Here is a 17794-nt window from a genome sequence, read left to right on the forward strand (position 1 = left end):
CCAGCCACTAGCCCTAAGCTTCACTAAAAGACCCAGACTTTAGGTAAAGTTGAGGCCGCGACCCGCTCCATTTCTTAATAAAATGAATTTAAAAGGGCAAAAGCATAGTAACATCCTATGCCAGTATGATAGCCATACGAAAGGGGAAATAAGTGCATCTTAAGTCTGGACTTGAAAGTCTCTACAGAATCTGATTTATTGATGCAAGGAGATCATTCTACAGAACAGGGGGACAATAAGAGAAAGCTCTGTGACCCACAGACTTTTTATTCACCCTAGGGACACAAAGAAGTCCTGCACCCTGAGAATGCAAAGCCCGGGCCGGTACGTAAGGTTTAATTAGGTCAGCTAAGTATGGAGGTGCCAGTCTGTGAACAGTTTTATAGACTAGTAGCAGAACCTTAAAATCTGACCTCACACGGACAGGAAGCCAGTGAAGAGATGCCAAAATGGGAGTAATGTGGTCAAACTTTCTGCTTCAGAATGGGGTGCTGCACTGCTCTCGCTTGGCCGGACTCCTGATCTTGGGCTTTGGTGTTTGGGGTGGGGGGCCTGCTGGTTGCACTGTGGAAGTCTTGGGTGTTGGGGGAGCCTCGCATGCTTCATGGTCCAGGGGATTGGGTCTCGCCTCTTGTCTGGGGGCCGGGCTCCGCCCTCATATGGCTCTGTGGTCCCTGCCCATGCTTTGGGATCGATTGCAAGGTTCCTTTGCTACCCGTCCTCACCGCTGCTCACTCCTTCCTTGGGGACTGGTGGTGTGGTGCTGGGGCCCCCCCTTTTGTGGGCACATGCCGGCGCCCTGTGTGCTTCTATTGGGTATGGAGTTGCTTCCTGTGCCTCCGTGGGGGGCGTTCCGGGCAGTTCCCCTGGTGGTTCATCGGGCTGTCCATGTGGCTCTGGTGGCTGCCCTTCCTGGCCCCTGTGCCTTTCTGATGCCCTTTTTCTCCTGGTTTCTCCTGGGGCCCTGCATCCTGGACCCATTTCCGTCTGTTGCGTGCAGTAGGCCGTATGGCTTCTGATGTCCCAGAGTGGTTCACGTCATATGGTAAGGTTCTGTACTTTTGTCTTGGCCCAACACACCAGCCACAGTAGTGATCAGATATTTAGTTGTGATCTGGGTCTCTGTGCGTGGATGGTTGTGTGTTTGAGGCCATCACCACCAGTGTTGCCACAGTTACTTTGAAAAAGTAATCCAATTACTGATTACTCCTTGAAAAGGTAACCTAGTTACTTTAATGATTACTTAATTGGAAAAGTAACTGTTAGATTACTAGTTACTTTTTTAGTCACTTTCCCCAGCTGCTGACAACAACCCCCTGCCATCTCAACATGACAATGATACTTGTTTTGCCAAAACTCACTTTACAGTCACCCTTTCTTGACTTCAATGAAAATAAATACTTGTTTTATAAAAAGTAAAATAAAGACCTCTTTCTTGACCTCATATTTAACTGTTGACAGCACTGTAACAGTAAAACTTGCCATTTCTAACCTACATTGTTTATAAATGGAACTATTAAATTATTTCTAACATTTTTCTAACATTTAAATTCTCTCTGAACATTTTACTTGTCGAAATTATTATTTTAAGTAGTATTAGTACAACCCCTGGCAATAATTATGGAATCACCGGCCTCGGAGGATTGTTCATTCAGTTGTTTAATTTTGTAGAAAAAAAGCAGATCACAGATATGACACAAAACTAAAGTCATTTCAAATGGCAACTTTCTGGCTTTAAGAAACATTATAAGAAATCAAGAAAAAAAAATTGTGGCAGTCAGTAACGGTTACTTTTTTAGACCAAGCAGAGGGAAAAAAATATGGAATCACTCAATTCTGAGGAATAAATTATGGAATCACCCTGTAAATTTTAATCCCCAAAACTAACACCTGCATCAATTCAGATCTGCTCGTTAGTCTGCATCTAAAAAGGAGTGATCATACCTTGGTGAGCTGTTGCACCAAGTGGACTGACATGAATCATGGCTCAAACACGAGAGATGTCAATTGAAACAAAGGAGAGGATTATCAAACTCTTAAAAGAGGGTAAATCATCACGCAATGTTGCAAAAGATGTTGGTTGTTCACAGTCAGCTGTGTCTAAACTCTGGACCAAATACAAACAACATGGGAAGGTTGTTAAAGGCAAACATACTGGTAGACCAAGGAAGACATCAAAGCGTCAAGACAGAAAACTTAAAGCAATATGTCTCAAAAATCGAAAATGCACAACAAAACAAATGAGGAACGAATGGGAGGAAACTGGCGTCAACGTCTGTGACCGAACTGTAAGAAACCACCTAAAGGAAATGGGATTTACATACAGAAAAGCTAAACGAAAGCCATCATCAACACCCAAACAGAAAAAAACAAGTTTACAATGGGCTAAGGAAAAGCAATCGTGGACTGTGGATGACTGGATGAAAGTCATATTCAGTGATGAATCTCGAATCTGCATTGGGCAAGGTGATGATGCTGGAACTTTTGTTTGGTGCCGTTCCAATGAGATTTATAAAGATGACTGCCTGAAGAGAACATGTAAATTTCCACAGTCATTGATGATATGGGGCTGCATGTCAGGTAAAGGCACTGGGGAGATGGCTGTCATTACATCATCAATAAATGCACACGTTTACGTTGATATTTTGGACACTTTTCTTATCCCATCAATTGAAAGGATGTTTGGGGATGATGAAATCATTTTTCAAGATGATAATGCATCTTGCCATAGAGCAAAAACTGTGAAAACATTCCTTGCAAAAAGACACATAGGGTCAATGTCATGGCCTGCAAATAGTCCGGATCTTAATCCAATTGACAATCTTTGGTAGAAGTTGAAGAAAATGGTCCATGACAAGGCTCCAACCTGCAAAGCTGATCTGGTAACAGCAATCAGAGAAAGTTGGAGCCAGATTGATGAAGAGTACTGTTTGTCACTCATTAAGTCCATGCCTCAGAGACTGCAAGCTGTTATAAAAGCCAGAGGTGGTGCAACAAAATACTAGTGATGTGTTGGAGCGTTCTTTTGTTTTTCATGATTCCATAATTTTTTCCTCAGAATTGAGTGATTCCATATTTTTTTTCCCTCTGCTTGGTCTAAAAAAGTAATCATTACTGACTGCCACAGTTTTTTTTCCTGATTTCTTTCCTAGTGTTTCTTAAAGCCAGAAAGTTGCCATTTGAAATGAATTCGCCCCTGCGTTGGCGTTTGAGCACAAAGAATGGCTAACATTTATTTATGCATGAAACATGACCAGATTTACAGGTAAGAAAGTTTTATTGCGTTTTCACATCATGTGGTCCTCAGAAAGAGAGTTTAGGTGCATTTGAGTGGAAAATAGTGTTAGTTATTGACGCGTCGCGGAGGATCAGCTATTTTTAGCAGCAGATACGGAGCGGCTCGGAGAAAAAAAAGCATAAAAATGTCTTTATAAAGCTTAGTGCAGGTGTGGTGGTGTCACCGCGCTTTAAGAGGTCAGGACGAGTCGTAGCTGCTGCAAAAAACTACGGATGAAAAGCTCGCAGCCCGCTTAAAGTGGGCAGTTCAGTCAAACCCCGACCTCCTGCCCACGGACCAAGTTTAATGCTGCTATTGACCCACAATGCAAAAATAACAGTAACGCACAGTGACTTGGAGAAGTAACTTTAATCTGATTACTGATTTGGAAAGATTAACCCGTTAGATTACTCGTTACTAAAAAATGTGGTCAGATTAGAGGCATCACTGCTCACCACAATTCGGTTTTGGGTGCTCTCAAGGGGATCAAGACTCTGGTGTCCTAGATTAAGGTATGGATGCTACTAATCAGACAAGAGACTGTTGCTGTCACTACTTGTTCATGTGTGGTTGTTTGTCCTGGTGAGTTGTATGGTTGGGGCCCAGTCTCCTCAGTGTGTCACTTCTAATCACTTCACAGTTACTGCCTTTACCACTTGTCTTTCATTCTTGTTTGTCTTCATGTTGTTTTGGTGTTCGGCCCTTCCTGACAAAAGTTGTCAGTTGGCCTTTGAGTAGGATGTTGTAGGCTGATCGGGAAGGGCGGATAGGGGTCACACATGCACACCACGTTCACCCACACACTACATACCTTCTGTCTTGCAAGAATAAATTGCATATATGTGTTTTAATGTACATAAATGGTTCTGCCAGTGTGGAATTTGCCATTACTATATATGCAGACTGGGGGGGGGGCTTCATGTTCATGTCAAAAGTCTGGCAGCAGTGTTTTGAACTAACTGCATAGCCATAATGCTGGACTGCAGTAAACCAGAAAATAGAACCAATCAATTTTCAATCAATTTTTTTTTTTATATAGCGCCAAATCACAACAAACAGTTGCCCCAAGGCGCTTTATATTGTAAGGCAAGGCCATACAATAATTATGTAAAACCCCAACGGTCAAAACGACCCCCTGTGAGCAAGCACTTGGCTACAGTGGGAAGGAAAAACTCCCTTTTAACAGGAAGAAACCTCCAGCAGAACCAGGCTCAGGGAGGGGCAGTCTTCTGCTGGGACTGGTTGAGGCTGAGGGAGAGAACCAGGAAAAAGACATGCTGTGGAGGGGAGCAGAGATCGATCATTAATGATTAAATGTAGAGTGGTGCATACAGAGCAAAAAGAGAAAGAAACAGTGCATCATGGGAACCCCCCAGCAGTCTACATCTATAGCAGCATAACTAAGGGATGGTTCAGGGTCACCCGATCGAGCCCTAAATATAAGCTTTAGCAAAAAGGAAAGTTTTAAGCCTAATCTTAAAAGTAGAGAGGGTGTCTGTCTCCCTGATCTGAACTGGGAGCTGGTTCCACAGGAGAGGAGCCTGAAAGCTGAAGGCTCTGCCTCCCATTCTACTCTTACAAACCCTAGGAACTACAAGTAAGCCTGCAGTCTGAGAGCGAAGCGCTCTATTGGGGTGATATGGTACTACGAGGTCCCTAAGATAAGATGGGACCTGATTATTCAAAACCTTATAAGTAAGAAGAAGAATTTTAAATTCTATTCTAGAATTAACAGGAAGCCAATGAAGAGGGGCCAATATGGGTGAGATATGCTCTCTCCTTCTAGTCCCCGTCAGTACTCTAGCTGCAGCATTTTGAATTAACTGAAGGCTTTTTAGGGAACTTTTAGGACAACCTGATAATAATGAATTACAATAGTCCAGCCTAGAGGAAATAAATGCATGAATTAGTTTTTCAGCATCACTCTGAGAAAAGACCTTTCTGATTTTAGAGATATTGCGTAAATGCAAAAAAGCAGTCCTACATATTTGTTTAATATACGCTTTGAATGACATATCCTGATCAAAAATGACTCCAAGATTTCTCACAGTATTACTAGAGGCCAGGGCAATGCCATCCAGAGTAAGGATCTGGTTAGACACCATGTTTCTAAGATTTGTGGGGCCAAGTACAATAACTTCAGTTTTATCTGAGTTTAAAAGCAGGAAATTAGAGGTCATCCATGTCTTTATGTCTGTAAGACAATCCTGCAGTTTAGCTAATTGGTAATTTAAGCAATACCGTCTAATAATACTACCTAAGGGAAGCATGTATAAAGTGAATAAAATTGGTCCTAGCACAGAACCTTGTGGAACTCCATAATTAACCCTAGTCTGTGAAGAAGATTCCCCATGTACATGAACAAATTGTAATCTATTAGATAAATATGATTCAAACCACCGCAGCGCAGTGCCTTTAATACCTATGGCATGCTCTAATCTCTGTAATAAAATTTTATTGTCAACAGTATCAAAAGCAGCACTGAGGTCTAACAGAACAAGCACAGAGATGAGTCCACTGTCCGAGGCCATAAGAAGATCATTTGTAACCTTCACTAATGCTGTTTCTGTACTATGATGAATTCTAAAACCTGACTGAAACTCTTCAAATAGACCATTCCTCTGCAGATGATCAGTTAGCTGTTTTACAACTACCCTTTCAAGAATTTTTGAGAGAAAAGGAAGGTTGGAGATTGGCCTATAATTAGCTATGATAGCTGGGTCAAGTGATGGCTTTTTAAGTAATGGTTAAAAAGTAATAGAACATTGCAGTAGTCCAATCTAGAAGAGACAAACGCATGAATCGGGGTCTCAGCATCAGCCAAAGACAGGATGGGATGGCAGTGTCTAGGTTTGTTAATAAGGGCCAAAATTCAAAATGTGTAAGTATTGTACAATATTACAATATGTGTATTACCAACCTATAAGAAGGAATTGTACCAAGTTTCCCAAAATTCCTAATGAAAATGTGAGAGGAGTTTATTTCAGAATGCAGGCACCCACTCTTGAAACTGATGGAGTCTATAGATTTGTTAATCAAGGGCCATAACTCTGGTAAAACAGACCCAACTCGAACGATATAATATGCTTATTACCAACCCATAATAAAGGCTTGTCCCAAGTTTCATGAAATACCGCCTATAAATCTGTGAACAGTTGATTTCAGAATGCTTATACCCTTTTTGGGATGGAGAGACAAACTGACAGAAATTGCCACGGCATAATCCCCCTTTGGGCCTTCCGGTCAGTAGGGGCTAAGGAGTGAAATGTCCACCAACCCTCTGTAAATGAGTAGCTAGCGAAGGAGTCTGTAGTAACGTGAAATCAATGGCAGTTGGCTGTTATGAAGAAGGCAGTATTAATGCATTCTAATATTTTGTCAGGCTCTCACCTTTGTTGTCAGCAGCGATGAAGCCTAGAATGTTCTCGTGCCTCAGCATCACTGTTTGGTAGATTTCAGCTTCTCGAAACCAGGAGCGTTCTTCACGAGAGGAAAAGATTTTCACTGCCACCTCCTCACCACGCCATTTCCCCCGCCACACCTCCCCAAAACGACCCTTTCCAATACTCTCCTGGAGGATGATAGTTCTGGCAATGGTTCTCTGAACCAACAGTGGCAAGCCTTGAGGAAAAAAAAAAGGCAATTTTAAGTTTGTCTTCAGCAACATCTTAGGTGTTTTGCATTTAACAGTGACTTGAGACTTGATATTTGACAAATATTTTAATATGAACATTGTTTCTCTTCATATTCCCAATATAATTTTAAAACAAGATGTTCCAAAAAATGTTAGCAAATCAAAGCATAACAGCAGCGTGTTGAAATCTACCTTGCATTGGTTAAATGTCCTGGCAGGACAATTCACCTGTCCTCACTGCAAATGCACACCTGCTGCCAAGGTGTGCATTTATCTTTTAAGAGCCATTCTTTAATTATTTGAAGGACCTGATCATTTTATACTTTAACATCAAATGAATAAACATTTACACATGTACCATATTTCCTGAGGTCCAAGTCAATCTTTTTAATAGTTTGGGAGTACTCCAGTGCAAGTTAAATATCAAAAAAAAAAAAAAAAAAAAAAAAATGCATCCTCATCTTTACATTATTATTATTATTATTACAGTATTCGTGCATGAGAGTACACAGGGCCAACCATCTAGTGTGCCTTAAATGAGAGAGTGGTGTCAACTCAGAACATGGCACCATTTTGGTTCCAACTGCACTGAACTACTGAATGAGCCTTAAATGTTTTCAACATTTTTTGTTTTTTAAGTCATTTAACCACATACAGCAACACATCCAGGTACAGGTGCGATCAAAATAAATATAAAAATAGTTAAGCTATCAAATTTACATGAATTTACAGTTTGTGATGATTTATTTAATTAATATAAAGCCTGATTTATGCAGCTGCACAGCTGTAACTCCGTCTCATACAATGACGTGCGTGACAGTTTTATGCCACGTTCACACCGGACACGACCAGACGCCACAAATTTGCATCGGTCGCGTGGCGACGGATGCGCCACCATCACCCGGTGTGTCGCTCTGCTTTCGATGCGAAAATTCGCCCCAGTGCAAATAGGAGGAGCTTCCATTCCGCTCGCCGTCTCCGGTTGTCAGTCAAGTTAACATGACGGACCTTGGTCACACGGAGCGAGTTGTTGTGGAAAGCCGACAAACGCCATGAGACGTTCCCAATTCGGGGAGTATCATTATTTGCTGCAGGAGCTGCGTCTGGAAAAGGGCCGCTTTCAGATGACCTCCTGTCCTGTTCACACGTGCACATGTAAACAAAAAAAAAACTCCGCTGCCCCTGCTGTGGGGCTGCTCCTCACTCTTCCCTCAAAAACACTGTCATAATTGTGTTTAGAAACCAGTCACCATTTGTTTTATTATACATTTCTGTAGTTAATAAATAAAATAATCTTCACGGACGATTCGCTCGCATGCATGTTAAAAATAACATTTTAAAAAATCCGCTCCCCCTGCTGTGGGGCTGCTCCTTGCTCTTCGCCCAAACTCTGTCATAATTGTGAAATAAAGGACAAAAGGGACATAAGTCTTGCTCACAGGCTGGCTACCAGAGACAGGACATGTCCACTAGGGTTATGACAAATCTCAAATTTATTAGCCTGGGGTTATAAATGATGAATTTTTACCTAAAACTCACAAAGATGTCTTTGGTTTTGCCTGACCTTGAAAAAACCTTCCGTACTTAAGACAGTTTCATATTTCACATTAAAACACCTCGTGGCTCAACCACTTTTTATTATAACATGTCAGTTTTACATACAATACACATGAGGAATACATGAAAATGAGTACATATAGCATTTGTAGTGTTTTTAATAGTGTTTCAGATTTGTGTATTAGTGCTAATAAATTTGCTGTTAAGATATTTGTCTGTTCTGCAAGTAGAACAAACCTCCTCCATCAACTTTACAGCTCCTTCAGCTACTATGCTGGAGCGAGGCACATCAAGCACTGATGGTTCCTTTTTCCATTGAGTAGAGAAGCATTTCACAGCTTTGGGACACTTAGGTTTGGATACTGCTGACAGCAGGTCTTCATAATCCATCTCTGAATAGTGTTGGTTAGAAAACCAGGCCCATTACCATGTAGTTGCAATGAAATCGCAAGTTACCCTCAACTGTTCTCACCAATATGGAAGAAGGAATAAGGCAATAAGTGTAAAAAAATTCCTCTTGAGTTCCACCATGGCACTGTGAAGTGATGGCAGCTTGTGCCATTTGATGCAAGGCCATTTTTCCTCTGTTTTGTAAAACTTGCTTCACAAAGCTCAAAAAGGAATTTAAAATCATCTCTCAAGCCAAGGTTCTCATACTCTGGTATCACTTCTGTGCCCATGTATGCATTTTGCAAATCATCATACTGTTCCAAAATCTCATCAATAAACTTGTAGTTAATGTTAGGTGGCCGTGACCGTATAGGAAAAAAGAAGTTCAACACGTCGCATAACAAGATCAAGAACGTAGTGTTGGCAGCCGATGTATTGAGGTTCATCGAATCCCTTGTCTTGAAATGTTCTCTGAAGCCTGGCTACAACACCATTTTTGCGACCACTACTGACTGCTGTTGTGTCAGAGATAATCATCTGAATACTGTTCCATGCATTGTACTCATCAAGCAGGTCCTGTAGTGGTATATAGATGTCTGCAGCCAAGTTGTAATGTTCTTCTGTCATTTTTCAAGCACACAACTTGGTACTCTTACCATCAAACTGCAAAATTTCTCTTCAGAGAAAAGTTCCATGAGGCGGTTCTTAACTTGTTCTGCATCTCTGATTGTTCCGACGCCAGACTCCAGACTGTGATGGTGTTGGGACACTAACTCCATCTTAAACCAGACTTTGAAGCACCTGTGGCGCTTTTCTGGTTGACAAAGAGTGTTTAGACACCAGTTTGGCAGCAGACTTTGTTGAGTGGCGTGTTCACTTTTATCTGTTTTACCTTTATTTTTTTTCTTTTAATTATTGTTTAATTAATATATTTTAGCAATATTCATTTGTATATATTTTCTTGTTATTTCCTCATACTTGTTAATTCTTTTCTTGTTACGTTATTTTTTTAAATAGTATTGTGTAAACTCATGTATTTTTAAAAGTGATATGGCGCTAGGTGCGGGAGGTTTTTTCAAGATCCAATGAAATAAACTTCAAAAATGTGATCTATGGGTAAAAGTTCATCAAATGCAACATCAGGAAAATAAAAGTTTTGAAAAAAAGTTTTGTAGTCATAACCCTAATGTCCACATCCAACTCAGTCACACGCCAGACATCTCCATGTCACTACATACCCAGTCCCTGATTGGACATCGCGGCGCGACAAGACGAAAAAGTTCAGATTTTTCAAGTTGGGGAGGAGGGCAATGCGACGCAATATCGCGCCACAAACGCGCTAATCGCTCAAAATTGCTTCACTCGCGTCGCTTCATTCGCGTCCATCGTGTCGCGCTGCATGGCTTGGCACCATAACGTGTCCTTCCATAGGGATTACATGGCAACCTGTCGCTGCTGTCGCTCATGTCGCACCCGGTGTGAACGCGGCATTAAAGTTCTCTGTCTCTGGATTATGCTTTATTCTGAACAAATTTGATCCCCAACAAGCTTTTCTTTCTGCAGTCATCACCTCCAATTCAAAGGTAAGCTGTACATTTTCCTCTTTTACCGACTTTGTGCTGTAAAGTTGTGGACTTTTCTGATCCATTTGTAATCAGCGCTCACACTGTAAAAACTGTTATAATATGATGGCAGAAGAAGGAGTAAAAGCAGAAAAGTATCCAATCACAGCCTTTTGTGCCTGATTTAGCAGGTGCACATCAGGCTGCCAGTCCGAGTCTGAACACTGTGAAAAAAATAAACGCCCGGACTTTTAATCACAGAAATGACTCCGGTCCCACTTTCCACAAATTGGTGAGTGACAGAGCTGAACTTTAATTTGTACCTCTGCACATCCAGACTGCGTGGGGGTTTTAATGGAAATACATTGTGATTGGACAGGACATTTTATCCAGTGTGAGCGAGAAATCTGTTGTACAAAATCTGTTGTATGTATAAAACAGACAAAGTTAGTTATATGTATGTAATGGATTAATTACAGTCAGGAGCCGCCGAACATCTATGGGGAATCCTGCATCAGCACACGTGCCTCATTTAATGACCGGGTCAAAATTTCCTCTGAAATTTTTTTTTCTGCCAAATGTGTTTGATCCATTATCAAAATGTAATCTGTGTCTGCACTGTAAATACTATGGCAGATGAAAGAAGTGAAAGCAACAAAGTGTCAAATCACAGCCTTTTGTGCCTGATTTAACAGGTGCACGCCCAGGCTGTAGCCTGGGAGTCCGAATCTGAGCACGGTGTGGAGAAAAAAAAAAGGTTGAACTTTTAATCACGGAAATGACTCCGGTCCCACATGCGAGGGGTTTAATGGAAATACATTGCAATCAGACGGGCATTTTATCTGATGGAAGCGAAAAATCCGCTGTACAAAATCCATTATATACGGTGTTTATTACATGGAAAACAATACAAAAACTTTGGGACTTTTTTGTCTGGTGACTGCGAATATCTGGTTTATACGATGATGATTTAGGTGAGTTGTACTGTACATGGGACTGAATAATAAACTTACCTCTCAAAACTTTGACGATGATGTCGACTTCCATCCCACACGGCTGACTTTATTTTCCCAAATTTTTCTTCTATTCGGAGCTATACATCTTGAAGCCCTTGCTGTGTTTATTTGTGCCTCCAAATCAAACCAAATAAATAAAATAGCTGGATTTACATGCAGACAGATTAACAGCAAATGCTATCTGAACCCAAGCTGGCACCACGAGTCATGTGAATGATTTTTTTTGACTTGTCATGTCACCACTCTCTCTAATGAAGGCACTCTACGACGACTGGCCCACCCTCTTTTTGAAGAAAGCTGATTAAGCACCCACCCAAAAATCTTTGGTTATTAAAGTTTATTATATGCCTTTTTTTACTCCAACACATCGTAAAAAAACAAAAAATAACAGGATTTCACATTTTTCTTATTGCTTCTGCATCTCACCTGTGATGATATTAGTGTTTAGTAAGTTCTTTAAATGTGTTTAACCTTTAACCAGGTTAGTCCCACTGAGACTGAAGCCTCTTTTATAAGCGAGACCTGGACAATTTTTGAAGTTTCCAATTAACCTGCATGTCTTTTGATGTGGAAGGAAGCCAGAGCACCCGGGCGAAGCCCACACAAACATGGAGTGAGCATGCAAACTCCACACAGAAAGGATACAGGTGGAATCAATCCCATGACCTTCTTGCTGTGAGGCAACAGTGCTAATCACTAAGCTATAGTGCTGCCCAAATGTGTCGGGTCAGCCGTAAAAGTGCGTGTAATATCATTCACTTTCTTCAGCATTTTGACAACTGGACATCTGCTGTTTTTTATCTTTAACAAGGAGGAAAAACCAGTGAGAAATGGACTATTAGAGTTTTTATCACTGCTGCTTACGGCACTGACAAACTGGATGCACAAAACTTTCAGACGGATTCGCCAGACATCAGCTGACAAAGAGGAACACATTTAATGAATGAGAAAAGGATATGTATAGGACAAAAAAAAAAACAGACAAACAAATGAGTTATTTGTGATGAAATCTGACATTTTACTGAAATAGGAATTCTGACAAATGTAATATTGGTCATGCTCGTGCATTGGCAGACCCCCTCTTCAGGTAAAATGTCCCGCGGAATGCTCACGGCACTCTGACACGTGGATACAGTAAGTTATTTATGCATGGGGTGTCCTGAAGCATATGAGATCGAGTCTGCCACAGACAAAATAGCTTAGCTACAATCTTCCTCTCCCCCACCACCTGCACAAATAAAAATGGAAGCCATTTCCTGCAACTTCAGCTTTACACCTTATCTGAATTACAAACTTAAGGCCTTGTCCACACGGAAACAGATACTGTCTTTATATTTGCCATTTTCAAAAAGTGTTCCGTAAACACGGTGTAGTATATATACCAGGCCTGTATGTGGCACTGTGCACGGAGATGGTTTTGTTACATTGAAAAAAGTCAGAATTAACAGACTTTATTTAACATGCCACAATAGTGAGAACTGAAGTCAGAGCTGCAGCTGGTGATCGCACGTGTGCATGTGCGTGATTCTTTGATCGTGTGGAGTTTACATTTGGAAAACAATCTACAACTAGGTGAGACTGACATATTTGGTTTTCCCCCTTTTGTGTTTTTTTCCCCCAGTCAGTGGAGCTGGAAAGCTTCTTTATTTTATTTTTTTTTGCTTTGAGAGAGTGAATTTGGATGTGGAGTGTGTGTGTGTGTGTGTGTGTGTGTGTGTGTGTGTGTGTGTGTGTGTGTGTGTGTGTGTGTGTGTGTGTGTGTGTGAGCTGCACGCTGCTGCTCTCAGCTATTTTACTGCCACTGTGAACATGAATGAGTGTCTCTACAACATTTTTCCCAGGCAGATTTTTTTTTTTTTTAGATTTTATTGAGAATAACACTTATAATTAATCGTACACAAAGCTGAGCCTCAAGCATAGACTGTAACTGACAGGCTGCGTTTATGACTAATTGCCACAGGTGCATTCAGAGTTTCTACCGTGACTGCATTAAAATGAACAGTTTTCACTTAAAAACGAGTCATCATAAAACGACATCACAGATATGTCAACTTTGTAATTAATGTCTGCCTCAGTTCTTAACTTTAGCAGCTACATTCCATTCAAGTGCACGCTGGAACACTTCGAAGAGTCACGTCACCTGTCGGAAACACACAAGTACTCACGAGTCCTTTGTTTTCGGAAGCCTCCGTAGCGGTTTGTTGCGAATGCCGTATACAGTGGTCCCTTATTTATCGCGGGAGTTATGTTCTAAAAATAACCCGCGATAAGCGAAATCCGCGAAGTAGTCAGCGCTATTTTTTGCAATTATTATAGATGTTTTAAGGCTGTAAAACCCCTCACTACACACTTTATACACTTTTCTCAAACAGGCATTAACATTTTCTCACTTTTCTCTCCTGTGTAAACACTCTTTTCTTCTGGGCGAGAAGATTATAAACAGACACACGCAGAACTCTCCCTTCACTCATTGCCTCCGGAGGTCCGGAGGTACGGATGCGGGACCCGCAAAGAATCCAAGTCCTCTCTCGGTGGCCACGGAGCTCTGCGGCTGCGGTCAACATCCGACTTAAAATAGCGAGCGTAGTCTCTGGACCTGTTGCAGCTCCGCACAGCAGACAGGAGGGTGGTGTAAGTGGCCCGCTGCTGCATTTACCGAGCCCACAGACTCACTAAGCGCATCAGAGGCAGTGAGAGCAATCGCGGTGATGCCAACCGGTGCCACGACCGGCCCACCTGATAAGGACGCAGAACACAATGCGATGTTAAATAAAAAAAAAAAAGCACGCAAAATTGCACTAAAAAAAATCTGTATTTCCAGCGGCTCCTACCCCACGATGTCATGGAGAAGATGCAGACCTAAATTTGACATGGCTTCACCAAGCATTTTATGCCATGTACTCATTTCAAATTGTGTATATACACACATTTATATACATACGTATGTACAGACAGACAGACAGCCCAGGGATACCGGAATCCTGAAATTCAGCTTCAATACCTGATCCAGAGCCTGAGGTGGTCATATCATAGATGAGATCCTTCAGTGTTGTCCCTACAGTAATGAAAGGGTGGTCCATTGAGGGGTCCTCTTCATTTGGCACCCGATGGTGGTGATGGTGGTGGGCTCCACCCCCACCTGCTCCAAGACCCCTATGGCTGTGACAAATGTAGAATGCCAATACCAGCAAGAGGCAGAACACACACACCGGGGCAGCAATTACTGCTGCTAGAGCCACCGGGCCCAAAGATGGAGTCTTTTCAACATGATCTACAAGACAACAGGGAGACAAGAACAGAGTAGCTTCACAAAACAGCAACCCTCATTGAAAATGCAATAAATAAAATTTGTAGATTAAATGGTTTCTAACGTCCTCACTATATATATATGAGACCAATCAACTGAATTTACCCCAGTTGAACTCCAGTTAAGCTGCAGAAACATCTGAAAGATGTTCAATGGAAATAGGATGCACCTGAGCTCAATTTTGAGCTTCATGGCAAAGGCTGTGAATACGTATGTACGTGATTTTTTTTTCACATTGTCATTATGGGGTATTGTGTGTAGAATTTTGCAGAAAAAAAATTAATTTCATCCATTTTGGAATAAGGCTGTAACATAAAATATGTAAAAAGTGATGCAATGTGAATACTTTCCAGATGCACTGTATTTCAAACCATAATAGCTGAGGGTGGAGCTGCTTTGAGTGACTGCTGTGCACCAGCAACAGACGCCAGAAGTTAACACAGGTAGTAAACAGAGCCTGCTAGCAGCTGTGCACCAACTGTGTCTGTCCTTTCTGAGCATTTTATTCCAAATATCTGAGATAATGTGGCTTGCCGTTCAGTACATTTAATTAGTCGATCTGTGCTTGAGTATTTCCACTGAGTGAAATTTTAACCTAATTTTAACAAACAGATCTCTGATGCAGTTTCTTGACTGGGCAAGTGGTTGGGAGAGGAATTAAAAAAAAAAAAAAAAAAAAAAAATAGCTTTTTGCATTCCACTTTAAAAAAAATGATGTTTGCAATGTTTTTACACCTTCAATATGCATTTAATGACATTTTTAAGGCCTAGTGGGCAGTTTTCCACTGAGGACTGCCAGAGCAGTACAATAGTGAATGACTATAATGCTAATTAAGTATCACTGCCTACATTTTTAAAACCATTTCTAACAAATCTGTACCCAAACCAGCATTTAAAGAAATGCAAACAAGGGTTTTTGCAAATACAGTGTGTGCCTGTGTGTGTGTGTGTGTGTGTGTGTGTGTGTGTGTGTGTGTGTGTGTGTGTGTGTGTGTATACCACTGAAGGTAGGGGGCTCAGGGTCTTTATTGCAGTAGTCCGTGTTGCAGCACATTGGATAAATGCCTGTCTCTTGTTTAACTGACGGGGCACAGATGAAGGGACGGTCTCGTGGGATGAGTTCATGTTCATGTACACAAATGCTGCTCTCAGTGGTCAGCTGACTGCCCGACTTCCGAATGGCAACAAAACAAACACCATCTGTTGTGCAGCTGGAGTTGGCACTGCAGCGTTCACAGTAACACTGAAGGGCTGGTGGAACAACATGATGGAGAAGGAGAGAGAATAAACACTTAAAGTTGGAGTATGTTTCATATTATTATTTATTTTATTAATGTTATGGAATGTATTACAGTTTAAATTAAATGTGAAAAATCAAAAAATATAATTATACGCTGTGTTTATAGAGCTCCTAGTTCAAACTAGGGCTGAAACGATTAGTTGAGTAACGAATAATTCGATTACAAAAATGATCGAGGCAAATTCTGTGCCTCGAAGCTTTGTTTAACATTATAGTACACATGCCAGGCCTGTGTGTGGTGCTGTAACGTCCCCAGAAAACAAAAAAAATAAAAAAAAACAAAAAAACAAAACAAGACTAGAGCATGTGCATAGGCCGTTAAGTGCTAATCAATTTAGCACAAAACCTACATCCTTCCAACGTGACACACAGAGTAAAATAAAGCCTTTTAGGAGAAAGAGGGGCCACGAAGATCATCTGAAATAGCTTACTGTGCATTTAAAATGAAGCAGTGTGTTTCTGTTTTTTTTATTTATATATATATATATATATATATATATATATATATATATATATATATATATATATATATGTACACATACATACATACATACATATATATACACATACACAGATACAACCCCTGGCAAAAAATTATGGAAACACCGGCCACGGAGGATGTTCATTCAGTTGTTTAATTTTGTAGAAAAAAGCAGATCACAGACATGAAACAAAACTAAAGTCATTTCAAATGGCAACTTTCAGGCTTTAAGAAACACTATAACAAATCAAGGAAAAATAATTGTGGCAGTCAGTAACGATTACTTTTTTAGACCAAGCAGAGGGAAAAAAAAATATGGACTCACTCAATTCTGAGGAATAAATTATGGAATCACCCTGTAAATTTTCATCCCCAAAACTAACACCTGCATCAAATCAGATCTGCTCATTAGTCTGCATCTAAAAAGGAGTGATCAAACCTTGGAGAGCTGTTGCACCAAGTGGACTGACATGAATTATGGCTCCAACACGAGAGATGTCAATTGAAACAAAGGAGAGGATTATCAAACTCTTAAAAGAGGGTAAATCATCATGCAATGTTGCAAAAGATGTTGGTTGTTCACAGTCAGCTGTGTCTAAACTCTGGACCAAATACAAACAACATGGGAAGGTTGTTAAAGGCAAACATACTGGTAGACCAAGGAAGACATCAAAGTGTCAAGACAGAAAACTAAAAGCAATGTGTCTCAAAAATCGAAAATGCACAACAAAACAAATGAGGAACGAATGGCAGGAAACTGGAGTCAACGTCTGTGACCGAACTGTAAGAAACCACCTAAAGGAAATGGGATTTACATACAGAAAAGCTAAACGAAAGCCATCATTAACACCTAAACAGAAAAAAACAAGGTTATAATGGGCTAAGGAAAAGCAATCGTGGAATGTGGATGACTGGATGAAAGTTATATTCAGTGATGAATCTCGAATCTGCATTGGGCAAGGTGATGATGCTGGAAGTTTTGTTTGGTGCCGTTCCAATAAGATTTCTAAAGATGACTGCCTGAAGAAAACATGTAAATTTCCACAGTCATTGATGATATGGAGCTGCACGTCAGGTAAAGGCACTGGGGAGATGGCTGTCATTACATCATCAATAAATGCACAAGTTTACGTTGATATTTTGGACACTTTTCTTATCCCATCAACTGAAAGGATGTTTGGGGATGATGAAATCATTTTTCAAGATGATAATGCATCTTGCCATAGAGCAAAAACTGTGAAAACATTCCTTGCAAAAAGACACATAGGGT

At 40.8% G+C, this 17794-nt stretch overlaps 1 protein-coding gene across 1 annotated transcript in view; it reads right to left on the reverse strand.

The window, feature by feature from the left end:
• Nucleotides 1–17794, reverse strand: part of tgfbr1b (transforming growth factor, beta receptor 1 b) — a 144084-nt gene that overhangs the window by 69529 nt on the left and 56761 nt on the right. The window contains exons 2-4 of the mRNA XM_034173068.1: nucleotides 15743–15994; nucleotides 14438–14707; nucleotides 6668–6898 (exon numbers count right to left, since the gene is read on the reverse strand). Of these exons, the coding sequence (XP_034028959.1) occupies nucleotides 6668–6898; nucleotides 14438–14707; nucleotides 15743–15994 (753 nt within the window). The remainder of the gene's footprint in view (nucleotides 1–6667; nucleotides 6899–14437; nucleotides 14708–15742; nucleotides 15995–17794) is intronic.

Source organism: Thalassophryne amazonica, chromosome 1, assembly GCF_902500255.1.
Source record: "Thalassophryne amazonica chromosome 1, fThaAma1.1, whole genome shotgun sequence".
Lineage (NCBI taxonomy): Eukaryota > Metazoa > Chordata > Actinopteri > Batrachoidiformes > Batrachoididae > Thalassophryne > Thalassophryne amazonica.